The sequence below is a fragment of the Mobula hypostoma genome, chromosome 23 (genome assembly GCF_963921235.1).
Source record: "Mobula hypostoma chromosome 23, sMobHyp1.1, whole genome shotgun sequence".
Classification (NCBI taxonomy): Eukaryota; Metazoa; Chordata; class Chondrichthyes; order Myliobatiformes; family Myliobatidae; genus Mobula; species Mobula hypostoma.
In genome coordinates this window covers 50082854-50096742 of record NC_086119.1, presented here as the reverse complement: position 1 = coordinate 50096742, position 13889 = coordinate 50082854, and the positions used below count along the sequence as shown (strand labels likewise).

General features: G+C 43.2%; 1 protein-coding gene across 1 annotated transcript in view; it reads left to right on the top strand.

Moving 5' to 3' along the window:
• Window positions 1-7216, top strand: part of rfc2 (replication factor C (activator 1) 2) — a 58462-nt gene extending 51246 nt beyond the window's left edge. The window contains exons 11-12 of the mRNA XM_063031478.1: window positions 546-659; window positions 6910-7216. Coding sequence (XP_062887548.1) covers window positions 546-659; window positions 6910-7020 — 225 coding nt within the window. The 3' untranslated portion in view covers window positions 7021-7216. The remainder of the gene's footprint in view (window positions 1-545; window positions 660-6909) is intronic.
• Window positions 7217-13889: the final 6673 nt, after the last annotated feature.

The following is a 13889-nucleotide window of genomic DNA, read 5'->3' as shown; positions in this document are numbered from 1 at the left end:
ATGTCTCAAATAAACAAAGGAAATCCTGCCTATTTTCTCGATTAGTTTTTGTTATTTAAGAATGGTCCCAAATAAGCGGCTGCCCCGATTAACCAATGGTCTAATTAACTGGAATCTACTGTATTTCCAATACACTCTGAACACAAAAAAATCTTCACAAGGAACAGCTATCTCTTACTCCCTTCCTTACATGCATAAAATGTCATGATGACCTTAGAAAATTTCCCCTGAAGCATTCTGATGACCTTACCCTCAATTTCTCTGCCATTTACTGTCATTGTTGAATCCATATGGGGCTCATTTTTCCTCCTTTTTAAATCACTGTTACCTCTGTACTACCCTCTCTAATCTGTTTGTTTAACAGTTTCCACAATACTGTCACTTCACCTCTTTTATATTATTCCTTAATTTGCACATTAGCTAGCTTTTATTTTATTTTGTTTCTTAGTTAGCTGCCCATGAAATTGCAGTTTTATCCCGTGATTCTTGGCATTTAACAATGGAATGTCCTTCCTTATAATCCCTTTCTACATTGGTTATTATAGGTCGTGGCTCATCTCTGGAAATTGGGTTATTCACCCGAGGACATCATTGGTAACATCTTCAGAGTCTGTAAAACTTTCCAAATGCAGGAGTACCTGAAACTGGAATTTATAAAGGTAAGAAGTGTTGAAGTATATGCAATTGAAATCTATTTAAAATGAGCAGATCACTCTAATGGTGATCTTTAATTACTCAAGTGCAATCTTCCCCTGGGTTCAGGATTTGACTGCACACCAAGACTTGAGCACAAAAGTGTAGAGTGTGTTGGGCGCTGTGTTGGAGTGGTGGCAGTGATATTGCCAGACTATTTATCTGGAGGTCTGGTTAAGGAGTCCGAGGTTCTCAGTTCAAATCCCATCATGGTAGTTGTAGAATTAAAATGCCAAACCCCTGAATTCACCAGGTTGCTTCAGGAAAAGAAATTAGCCACCTTTACCCAGTCTGTTCTTCAAGTGCCCTCTAAAATGGCCAGGAATCCGCTCAGCAACACACACAAAATGCTGGAGGAACTCAGCAGGCCAGGCAGCATCTATGGAAAAGAGTACGGTTGATGTTTTGGGCTGAGACTCTTCGGCAGGACTGGAAAAGAAATGCTGAGGAGTATATTTAAAAGGTGGAGGGAGGGGAGAGAGAAGCACAAGGTTATAGGTGAAAGCTGAAAGGGGAGGGGTGAAGTAAAGAGCTGGGAAGTTGATTGGTGAAGGAGGTACAGGGCTGGAGAAGGAGGAGGACAGAAGGCTGTGGAAGAAAAAGAGGAGGGAGCACCAGAGGGAGGCGATGGACAGACAAGGAGATGAGCTGAGAATGAGAAAAGGGGATGGGAAATGGTGGGGGGGGGGGGTGAGGCGGGCATTACCGGACGTTCGAGAAATCGATGTTCGTGCAGTCAGGTTGGAGGCTACCCAGATGGAATATAAGGTGGTGTTCTTCCAACCTGGCCGGCTGATGGCATAGTGGCATCAGCGCCGGACTTTGGAGCAAAGGCTCCCGAGTTCGAATCCAGCTGGCTCCTGAGTTTGAATCCAGCCAGCTCATTGCACGCTTTCCATTCATGCTGGGTTGAGTGTCGACCTAGCAACTCGGCCCCGTAAAAATAAGAATGCCTGCTTAAAAAAAGCTGCTCCCCCCTCCCCCCTCCCCATCCCTCTCTCAGCTTATCTCCTTGCCCGCCTATCACCTTCCTCTGGAGCTCCTCACTCACTTTTCTTTCTTCCTTGGCCTTCTGTCCTGCTCTATCAGATTCCTCCCTTCTCCAGCCCTGTATCTCTTTCACCAATCAACTTTCCAGCTCTTCACATTATCCCTCCCCCTCCTGGTTTCACCTGTCATCTTGTGATTCTCTCTTCCCTCCTCTCATCTTTTAAATCTACTCCTCAGTTTGTTTTTCCTCCAATCCTGCCAAAGGGTCTCGGCCTGAAACGTCAACTGTACTCTTTTCCATAGATGCAGCCTGGCCTGCTGAGTTCCCCCAGCATTTTGTGTGTTTTGCTTGGATTTCCAGCATCTGCAAATTTTCTCCTGTTTGTGACAGGAATCTGCTCAGTTTAAGGTTGGGAATGGTACAGGGAGAAGTGAAATCTGCACACAGACGCCATCTCTAGTCTGGATTGAACTCACGTCTCTGGCACTGTGAGGCAGTTGCTGTACTAGCTGTGCCAATTTGCCACATTTTTAATATTAAGTATTTGTATCAGCTGTGATCCTTCACATGTCTGAGTGAACCCATGGTTCCACTTACACCTTCTGCAAAAATCTTGGAAGTTATTACAGCCAGCAATATTCATGGCACAATATTCATAAAAACCTTTTCTGGTTCCCTTTAATTGACTGTCATTCTGTATACTTGTTCTTGACCTTGACTTTTTATATTATTTGTTTTACTAGCTTGTGTATTCTTTTTCCTTTTGCCCAATTTGCATCGATTCTCTCTCCTTTAAATTTTATTTTTAAAACACTTAGTTTACCTATGAATTCTCAGTATTTAGCATAATATATCTAAACCACGATTTAATATCCTAACTTCAACATCTTCTGGTTAATTGCCAATTTCTTTATCACAGTATCCTGTACAATCATTCTTCTCATATCCATAAAATTAATCTGATTTTAACAAGCAACACACATCAAAGTTGCTGGTGAACGCAGCAGGCCAGGCAGCATCTATAGGAAGAGGCGCAGTCGACGTTTCAGGCCGTGACCCTTCGTCAGGACATCCTTGTAAATCTGCTCTGCACCCTTTCTATGAATTTCCAGCATCTGCAGAATTCCTGTTGCTTGATTTTAACATGCACTTAGTTTGATTAAAATCACTTTTACCCTGTGCATTTGGCTTGCTTGCATATCTTGCCTTTGTGCCCAGAATTAGTCCCAGTGTTTATTTTTGTTCAGTAACCTGTGCTGCAAACTTCTGCTGATGGTATGTTTCTGCTTGTAGCCTGAACATCAACTGCATTAAACTGAGTTGTTCTCTTGAAGTCATGGTCAATTTTCTGTCCAGATTTGATCAACAGCCTTCCACGTGCTAGCACAACTGATTACCACAATGAAACTTCGGGGCTTTCCATTTCAATGCACTCACCACTCTCTGCACTTTTTTATATATATATATATATATATATATATATAAAAACTTACCCCTGACATCTCCTCTGTACCTATTTCCAAGCACCGTAAAACTATGTATGCCCCCTCGTTCTAGCCATTTCAGCCCTGGGAGAAAGCTGCTGCCATCCCACATGATCAACACCTCTATCAGGTCACCTCTCATCCTCCATCACTCCAAGGAGAAAAGGCTGAGTTCACTCAACCTATTCTCATAAGGCATGCTCTCCAATCCATGCAACATCCTTGTAAATCTGCTCTGCACCCTTTCTATGATTTCCCGTCCTTCCTGTAGTGAGGTGACCAGAACTGAGCACAGTACTCCAAGTGGGGTCTGACCAGGGTCCTATATAGCTGCAACATTACCACTCGGCTCTTAAACTCAATCCCGTGGTTGATGAAGGCCAATGCACCGTATGCTCTCTTAACCACAGTGTCAAACTGCGTAGCAGCTTTTGATATAAACTGTTTGGGGTGCTTGTATGCAAATCAACTTGTTAAATTGAATATCAAGAACTAATTTTGTATATTGAAATAAACTAGGCTAATTTAAGGACTTTTCTGAGTGAGGTAGGTCTAGTTTTGTGGTAGGACTGGTTTTTTTTAGCATTTTTGTAATTGTTTTATACATTATCAAAGGTTCAATTTAATGTCAGGGAAATGTGTACAATATACATCCTGAAATGCTTTTTCTTTGCAAAACATCCACGAAAACAGAGAAGTGCCCCAAAGAATGAACGACAGTTAAACATGAGAACCCCAAAGTTCCCCCCCAGCTCTCCCCCCCCCCGCACGTGAGCAGCAGCAAACAACAATCTCCCCCTCCCACCCCCCGGCCAAACAAAGCACATTATGATTCCTTAGTTGTGTGTGATTATAATACGATTGAAATTCTAGCATGCTTTCTGATCTTAGACAAAATTTCCTGGTTAAATCATTGGAAATTTAGGCTGTTGTAGTTGTAGGAAGATGATTCTTTGATCTGTCAGCCAATTTTATTAGAACCATAAGAAACAATAAGGCAAGTTGAGGCTAGGTTTTACTTGTTTGGAAGTGACATTGAGCAGGTCATGAAGCAAGTAAGTCCTCAAACTCAGTGCTGTGCCACAGGTTTGGTCTTGTGGGAAGCAGGTAGAAAGCAGGGGAGAAGATTGAGCAATGATGCTATTATAACATGATCATTCCTCAAAGTCACCTGTGTTTAGACTCTTCCGGAAAAACAAGTTGAATGTTTTCCCCCTAATGAGATGAGACATAATTGCTCAGGGGTACATCTGGTTTGAGTCGAAATATAAGCTAGTCGGTATTTAGTACAGATTTGCAGAAAGCGCAACTCAAGTGGAAATGTAAGAGAAGTGTGGTCCTTTTATTATTGGGCTTAATTTTGTACACAGATTTTTATTTTTTGCATCTTGCCCTTCAAAAGCATTTGTAGTGTTTTCAAGTGTTACAAGTGCTTTGGTATGGTCTGAGATTTTAAAATACTGCATAATTTGAAGACTCGAGACTGCGTTGAAACTAATGTTGGAGGAGTTCAGCACGTCAGGCAACAATTGTGGCAGGAGATGGACAGTTGACATTTTGAGTCATGACCCTGTATCAGTATTGAGAATATAGAAGCCAGTATAAAGAAGTGAGGCTCGACCTGGTTAGGTGATAGGTAGAGGAAGGTGAGGAGGGGTGGAAGGGCAGATGGAACAGGGAGGGGAGGAGATCGTGACAGAGGTGATGGGTGGAGGCAACAAAGGGCTGCAGATAGAAGATGAAGAGTGGGACCACTCTTAGATTAGATTATGACGACACTCAGTCCTCTTTTATTGTCATGTAGAAATGCATACATGCATTAAGAAATGATACAATGTTTCTCTGGAGTGATATCACAGAAAACAGGACAAACCAGAGACTAACACTGACAGAACCACATAATTATAACATATAGTTACAGCAGTGCAAATCAATACCATAATTTGATGAAGAACAGATCATGGGCACAGTTTAAAAAAAAAGTCTCAAAGTCCTGAGTCCCTGATAGCAGGAGGCAAAAGGGAGAAACTCCCTGCCATAAACCTCCAGGCACCGTCAACTTGCCGATACCTTGGAAAGCCGACACTCAGTCCATCCATCCGAAAACTTCAAGCTTCCGATACAGCCTGCCGAGCGCCTCCAACCTCTCCCTGGCCACTGAAACATGCAGAGCCGAGGATTTCGGGACCTTCAGCTCCGGAGATTCCGGTTACCACACAGTAGCAGTGGCAGCGAAGCGGGCATTTCAGAAGTTGTCCAGATGTTCCTCCGTGCTCTCACATCTGTCTCCATCAAATCAGAATTGTGCACGGTCCCCTACTTGACAGATAACAGACATCACCACTGAATTAGCCGCACGCGCTGCAGTCACGCCGCCATCTTCTCCCCCCTCCCTGGAGGACAGATGGGAACAATGCGGGGTGGATTTAAAACACCAAGTAGTTAGAATATGTGGTATCATGGGCAGTTAGAGGGGAAAGAAACTGGGTAGCAGTGGGCTGGGGTTGGGGGAGTAGGTTTGAGAAGGTGGATGGTATGCAAAGACCTGAGTTGATCAGTGAGAGAGAGAGAAGGGGAAAGAGGGAGGGCAGTTACCTGAAACTGATGTATTCAGTGTCCACGCCATCAGTTTGCAGACCACCCACCCAAGTAGAATGTGAGATGCAGTTCCTCTAGTTTGCATTTGGCCTCACCTGGGCAGTGAAAGAGGCTGAAGACCGATGGTGTTCATGGGGAGGCAAATTAACATGGCTAGCAACCTGAAGCTCCAGATGTCCATTGTGGACAGAGTGTAGATGTTTTGCAAAGTTTGGTCTCGCTGATGTAATGGAGGCCACTTCAAGAGCACCGTATGCAGTGGATAAGGTTGGAGAAAATGAATGTGAATCTCTGACGCCCCTGGAAGGGCTGTTGAGGTGTCTGTGTGGATGGTGGTGAGGAAGGAGGTGTAGGGGCATGTGTTGCATCTCCTACAATTGCAGGAAAAGTCCTGGGGACAGGGAGGGTTGGTGAGGAGAGATGAATGAACCAGATTGGTTCGAACGAAAAGCAGAAAGGGGAAGTAGTGGGTCATATTGCATCTGGTAGAAATGACAAAGAATAATGTGTAACATACAGAGGCTGGCGAGGTGAAAAGTAAGGAACAAGGGAATTCTATCTCTGTTCTGTTTGGGAGAGTTGGATTAGGAGCAAATGCGGATAAAAAGGAAGGCATTTCAGATATTCTGGAATGGAGAGCCTCAACTTGAGAGCAGATGTGGCGAAGGTGACATTATACAAGATAGGGTGGGAGAAAGTGGTCTAAGTGGCAGTGGAAGTTAGTGGATTTATAGTAAATATCCGTGGATAGTTCATCTCCTGAGACGGAGACAGGAAGATCCGGAGAGTGGAGAGAGGTGTCAGAAATACTCTGAGTGAACTTGTGGGTGTGGGGTGGGAAGTTGGTAGCAAATTTGATACAGTTGACCAGGTCCACATGGGTTGAACTGTCTTTTTATAGCTCATATTATGGCTGACTTAAGAATTCTTTGGCATATCTTTCATGTTTTGATGACAAACCCTTTCATTTCCTTAGTAGATAATAGTGCAGAGTAGAAAAATGCCGTTGGGGTTTGCTACAAAAAATTACAAAGCCTGATTAAGGAAATATTTGGAATCAAAATGACAATAGAGAGTGCCCTTTATGACTAAAATTCAACTAACTAGCATTTATTAAAAAAAACTAATTTTCTCTTCCGGCAGGAAATTGGGTATACTCACATGAGGATTGCAGAAGGAGTGAATTCCTTGTTGCAAATGGCTGGATTACTTGCTCGACTTTGTCAGAAGACTGCAGCTCCACCTGCAAGCTGATCCATGAGTAATAACCTTCAGGCTGTTGACGTTTATAGAAGCTTGTAAATGAACTGAGTGCACAGACTGACATTGGATACATATGAGCACTCTTCCTGTATTCTTGGGTTCTGTAGATCAATGTTTGTAGCTTTATTTGGAACTTTTTAAAAAATAAATTCATGTAATAAATGTAACACTCTTGATATTTACCAAATTGGTATTGTTGATTTGATGATGGACAAATGTTTTTTTGTTTTCCAATTTCATACCACAGTATTGCCTGGTGATTTTTGAAGGTCTGTACTTGAGGTATTGATACTTTATTGATCCCAAAGAAAATTATGGTGTTACAGTAGAATTACAAGTGCACAGACATACAACTATTAGAAGTAAGAAAGAATAAAAAATAATTTACCTCAAATTGTCTTAACAGCAGGGAGTCATCACATCCCCAGCTATAGGTTGACTCATTATAAAGCTTAATGACCAAGGGCAAGACTAACCTCATATAGCGCTGTTCGGAGCAGCACAGTTGTCTTTGTCCATTTACTAAAAGTGCTCCTCTGTTCAGCTGAGGTGGCATGCAGGGGGTGAGCAACATTGTCCAGAATTGCCAGCATTTTCCATAGGGTCCTTTGTTCTACCGCAGCCTCTAGTGTGTACAGTTTCATTCCTAAAACAGAACCAGCCTTTCTAATCAGGTTATTGAGGCCATTGGCATCACCTATGTTGATGCCATTGCCCAGCACACCACCACATAGAAGATTGTATTGGCAACAACATACTGATAGAAAACGTGAAGGTGAGGCCTGTATACTCCAAAGGACCTTGGTTTCCTTAGGAAGTGCAGTCAACTTTGGTCCTTATACGCAGCCCCTGTGTTGGTGCTCCACTCAAGTCTGTCATCCAGGTGCATTTCAAGGCACTTGTAGGTCCTCAACACATCCACCACCTCGCCATCAGTAGTAGCAGGGAGCAGTGCAGGCTTAATCTTCCTAAAGTCCACCATCTCCTTTGACTTACTGATGTTGAACTGCAAATGATTCAGCTTACAGCATTTGACATAGTCCTCCACCAGGGCCTTGTCTTCATCCTCCCAACCTCCCTTTATACGCACAACTATTGCTGAGTCATCAGAGAATTTCTGCAGATGACATGACTCAATGTTATATCTGAAGTCTGAGATACAGGGTAAATAAGCAGGAAGCCAGTACACTCAGTCCCCTGTGGGGCCCCATGTCTGACACATAGCTCTGAAGCTGCACAAACTGTGATCTGCCAGTCAGCTCGTCTGTTATCCAGGATACAATGGAAGTGCCAATCTGCTTTGAATGGACCTGTTCCCCCAGCAATGAGGGCTGTATGGTATTGAAAGCACTTGAAAAATCAAAAAACATGATCCACACAGTGCTGTCCTGCTTAGCTAAATGGGAGTAGCTTTGTTCGGCAAGTAGATGACAGCATCATCGACTCCAGTGTGCTCCTGGTAGGCAAACTGCCAGGAGTCAGAGATGCGCCAGGAGTCAGAGATGCACCAGGACCAGCCTCTCTGGGGTCTTCATGATGTGTGAGATCAGGGCCACTGGATAGTAGTCATTCAAGACTTTAGGTTGGCCCTTCTTGGGTACTGGGACCACATGTGGTGTTTTCCACACAGTCGCGACCCTTTCTAGGGTGAGACTCAGATTGAAAGTGCGCTGGAGAACTCCACACAGCTGCTCAGCACGCTCCTTTAGGACCTTGGGGTTCACACCATCCAGTCGCAAAGTTTCCTCAGAGCCCTTCCCACCTGCTCAATCGTGAAGGTGAGTCCATGATGACGGAGGGGTTGGTGGACGGTGGGGGCTGAGGAGGTGAAGATCAGGATGATAGTTGGTATGTGGAGGTGTAGATGATAGATGCAGGGTAAGGAGGGGATGTTGTTCATCCACATGTTGAACTGGTGGGAGGGGAGGCATTGGTGCTGGGGGGGATGCGGTGTGAACAGGAGGGCAATTGTCAAACCTATTGAAGTATTGGTTTAACTCATTAGCCCATTCACGGCTGTGTTCCAAGCCTCGACAGAAAGACTGATTGAAGCCAGTGATCCTCTTCCTGTATCTCCACACCTCCTGTGTGCTACTCTACCCAGGCTTGTTTTCCAGCTCGCTCCTGTATTCCTCCTTAGCCACCTTGATCTTCTCCTTTAACTGTAGTTTGCAACATGGATCGTTTTAACTGCAGTCTTGCATTTGATAGATTATCTACCTTTGTGGGTTAAGGCACAGAATATGTAAATCAGAGTGTGTTAGTTTTAAAGATCCACGTGCACCTTGGTAGTCATGCTGCAGTTTGCAGATGTGCTCAGGTTAGCATGAGTTCCAAGTCATCATCAGCTTGTTCACCAAAGCATACAACAGGATGGGCTTGGTGGTCAATCTGTAAGACAATTGAGCAGGATCAATCTGCCCCTGCTATGCCAAACTACCCTCTGATGCTAAAGGTTCATGATGAGATCCTAGAAAGCATTCACCACCCCATATCCCAAGAGACACTTCCCAGTAAAAGCAGATGTTGATGATGAGATTCCCCACTGCCTTCAATGTGCCTGCCCAGGCATGGATTAATTGAGGGAAAGAATATCTTAAAGTCAAATGTCAAAGCTGGCACGAAACACAAGGATGATGAGGCAGCAATAATCCTTGCCCTCCTCTAAATACTTTTCAGAATTAGTATCAAGTTTATAATTGGAGACGTACACAGTTGCAAGAAAAAGTTTGGACCCTTTGTATTTACCTGGTTTTCTGCATTAATTACTCATAAAATGTAGTCTGACCTTCGTCTAAGTCACAATAATAGACAAATACAATCTGCCTAAACTAATAATGTACAAATTGTGCTTTTCATGTCTTTATTGAACACATTGTTTAGTCATTCACAATCCAGGCCGGAAAAAGTATGTGAACTCTTGTATTTAATAACTGGTGGAACCTTCTTTAGCGGCAATAACCGCCACCAAACGTATCCTGTAGTGTCTGATCATACTTGCACAACGGTGAGGAGGAATTTTAGATCATATTTCCATTCAAAACTGTTCCAGTTCATCAATATTTCTGGGATACCTTGCATGAACAGCCCTCTTCAGGTCATGTCAGAGCATCTCAATTGGACTAAGGTCTGGACTCTGACTAGGCCATTCCAAATCAGAAACCTTTTTAAACCATTGTTATTAATTTACTTGTGTGTTTCGTATCATTGTCCTGTTGCATCATCCAACTTCAATTAAACTAAAGGTAATGAACCACAACCCTGACATTCTCCTGTAAGATGTCTTGATACAATTTTGAATTCAATGTTCCCTCGATGATTGCAAGCTGTGCAGGCCCTGAGGCAGCAAAGCAGCTTCAAACCGTGATGCTCCTTCCACCATGCTTCACAGTTGGGATGATATTTTGGTGTTGGTGTACAGAGCCCTTTTTTCCTTCAAACATTGCAGTCTGCATTTCTGTCAGAAAGTTCAACCTTTGTCTTATCTGTCCACAGAACATTGCCCCAGAAGCATTGTGGAACATCCAGGTGGTCTTTTGCAAACTTGAGACGTACAGCAATGTGTTTTAGAGAGCAGTGGTTTCCTCTGCAGTGTCCTATGAATACCATTCTGGTATTCTTGTTCAGTGTTTTTCTTATAGTGGACTCATGAACAGAGACTTTAGCAAGTTCTAGAGATTTCTGCAGGTCTTTTGCACCTCCTTCAACTTTGCACATTGTGCTCTTGGTGTGGTCTTTGCAGGACAATAACAGCAGCAACAGTGTTGAATTTCCTCCATTTGTAAACAACTTCTCTTACTGTGGACTGATGAGCACTCGGGTCTTAGAAATGCTTTTGTAGCCTCTTTCAGCCTTATGCATCTAAGGTGCTCTGAAAGTTGTTTTGATGGAGGCATGGTGCACTTAAACAGATCTTTCTTGAGAAGAGCAGGCTCTGACCTCTTAAACTCATCTCATTGATTGGAACAAATGACTCCAAATAGCTTTTGTAGAAGGTATTATCCTGGAGGTTCACATACTTTTTTGAACTAGACTGTGATTTTTTAAATGGTATACTCAGTATTGACTATAAGAAGTACAATTGTTTGTGTGTTCTTAGTTTAGGCAGATTGTGTCAGATTGTATATTATTGTGACTTAGATGAAGATCAGACCACATTTTATCAGTGAGTAATGCAGAAAACAAAGCAATTGCAAATGATTCACAAACTTTTTCTTGCAACCGTATATGAAAGTTTTTTGTGGCAGAAGTACAGCAGAAACATAAAAATCCATAATTTGCAACAAAAAAGTGCAAAAAGGAATAATGACAGCTCCTAAGAACGTTGTGTGGGTCTTCAGGTTGGCTGAGTCTATAACCCTGTGCAGCTTCTTGTGGTCCTATGCATTAGAACCTCCCTGTCAGCCAGTGATGCATCTGATCAGAATAGTCTCCTCCATACATCTATAGAAATTTGCTAGAGTCTTTGGGACACTGCAACTCTCAAACTCCTAATGAAATTGAAGTACTGGCATACCTTTGTCATGATTGCATGAATACATTGGGTCCAGGAGTAGATTCTCTGAGATCTGATGCTCAGGAACCGAAAGCTGCTCACCCTTTCCACTGTTGATCCCCCTTTGAGGACTGGTGTGTTCTTCTGCCGCCCCCTTCCTGAAGTCCACAGTCAGTTCTTTGGTCTTGCTGACGTTGAGTGAGAGGTTGTTGCTATGATATCACTCAACCAGTTGATCTATCTCACACCTGTCAGCCTCCTCATCTGAGATTCTAACAGTAACAGTGGGGTCATAAGTAAATTTATAAATGATGTTCTTAGCTGAGCTATACAGTCAAGAGTGTAGAGAAAATAGAGCAGTGAGGTGTGCCTGTGTTGATTGTCAATGAGGAGGAGATGTTATAACCAATCTGCCCTGAATGTGGTCTCCTAACGAAGAAGCTGCGGGGGGTGGGGGGAGTAGGTTCAGAGAACCAAGTTGTCAACCTTAGTTATTAGTACTAAAGAAATAATGGCATTTGAAATGACACTTTAGTTATGTACAGTAGTCACATCACTGAAGAGGTGTACCAAGTTCACTTTTAAGATAAGTGAACCTAATGTGAGTGTGTTCTCCCAGGCCAATATCCCTGGAATTGAGGCCCTCCATGTATTTGGTACCTATGTCATATGTACACTGTTGTTTATATGCCAAACCCAAGACTCCATAAAATAGACATTCTGTTCTGAGCTCCATCATGAGAAGGGGTTATCATTTGGTCAGAAAAAAAGAATCCGGGCTCAGAGTGAATGAAGTATCTCTACTGACACCTGGCAGTTTTTGGCCTATGACTTCTCCAAATGAAGAATCATTCAGGATGTAGAGCACATAAGAGCCCATACGTTCTAAATGGTGGAAGGTGTATGCATGACCTCACCATGTAAACACCCACTTGTGTCATCAGGCACTTCTTACACCATCAGTGGAAGCAGTTGCAGTTCTCAAATGGCATCCTGAGAACCCACAAGCCAATCATCCTCTATCACCTTGGTGGAGGAGCAGTTACCACAATACTGTACAGCACCAGTGATCTCCGATCAGGGTTGGATTCTGACCGCTGTCTTCGAGGAGTTTGTATGTTCTCCCTGTGACTCTGTGTTTTCTTCTGGATGTGCCAGTTCCCTCCCACATTCCAAAGATATGCAGGTTAGGGTTCGGTTAGTAAGCTGTGGGCATGCCATGTTGGCATTACAGGTATGACGGTATTTTTGCACTGTACCCACTATATATTCGGACTGTGTTGGTTGTGATGCAAACAAATGTATTTCAATGTATGTTTCAATGAAGCTAATTTTTAAAAATATTTTGAAGGACTTCCCAGAAGGAAGAGCTCTAAATTTGCAAGTACTTAATTCTCATTGACGAAATAGGGAAGACCACAATGTGTAGATTTGAAAGAGTAGAATTTGTTCTTAAATTTTCCAGGTTATGTACTGCTATTTTTAATAGTCATAGTCATACTTTATTGATCCTGGGGGAAATTAGTTTTCGTTACAGTTGCATTATAAATAGTAATAGAACCATATATAGTTAAATAGTAATATGTAAATTATGCCAGTAAATTAAGATATAAGTCCAGGACCAGCCTATTGGCTCAGGGTGTCTGACCCTCCAAGGGAGGAGTTGTAAAGTTTGATGGCCACAGGCAGGAATTACTTTCTATGACGCTCTGTGTTGCATCTCAGTGGAATGAGTCTCTGGCTGAATGTACTCCTGTGCCCAACCAGTACATTATGTAGTGGATGGGAGACATTGACCAAGATGGCATGCAACTTGGACAGCATCCTCTTTTCAAACACCACCGTCAGAGAGTCCAGTTCCATCCCTGCAACATCACTGGCCTTACAAATGAGTTTGTTGATTCTGTTGGTGTCTGCTACCCTCAGCCTGCTGCCCCAGCACACAACAGCAAACATGATAGCACTGGCCACCACAGACTCAGAGAACATCCTCAGCATCATCCAACAGATGTTAAAGGACCTCAGACTCCTCAGGAAATAGAGACGGCTCTGACCCTTCTTGTAGACAGCCTCAGTGTTCTTAGACCAGTCCAGTTTGTTGTCAATTCATATCCCCAGGTAATTGTAATCCTCCACCATGTCCACACTGACCCCCTGGATGGAAATAGGGGTCACCAGTACCTTAGCTTTCCTCAGGTCTACCACCAGCTCCTTAGTCTTTTTCACATTAAGCTGCAGATAATTCTGCTCACACCATGTGACAAAGTTTCCTACCGTAGCCCTGTACTCAGCCTCATCTCCCTTGCTGATGCATCCAACTATGGCAGAGTCATCAGAAAACGTCTGAAGATGACAAGACTCTGTG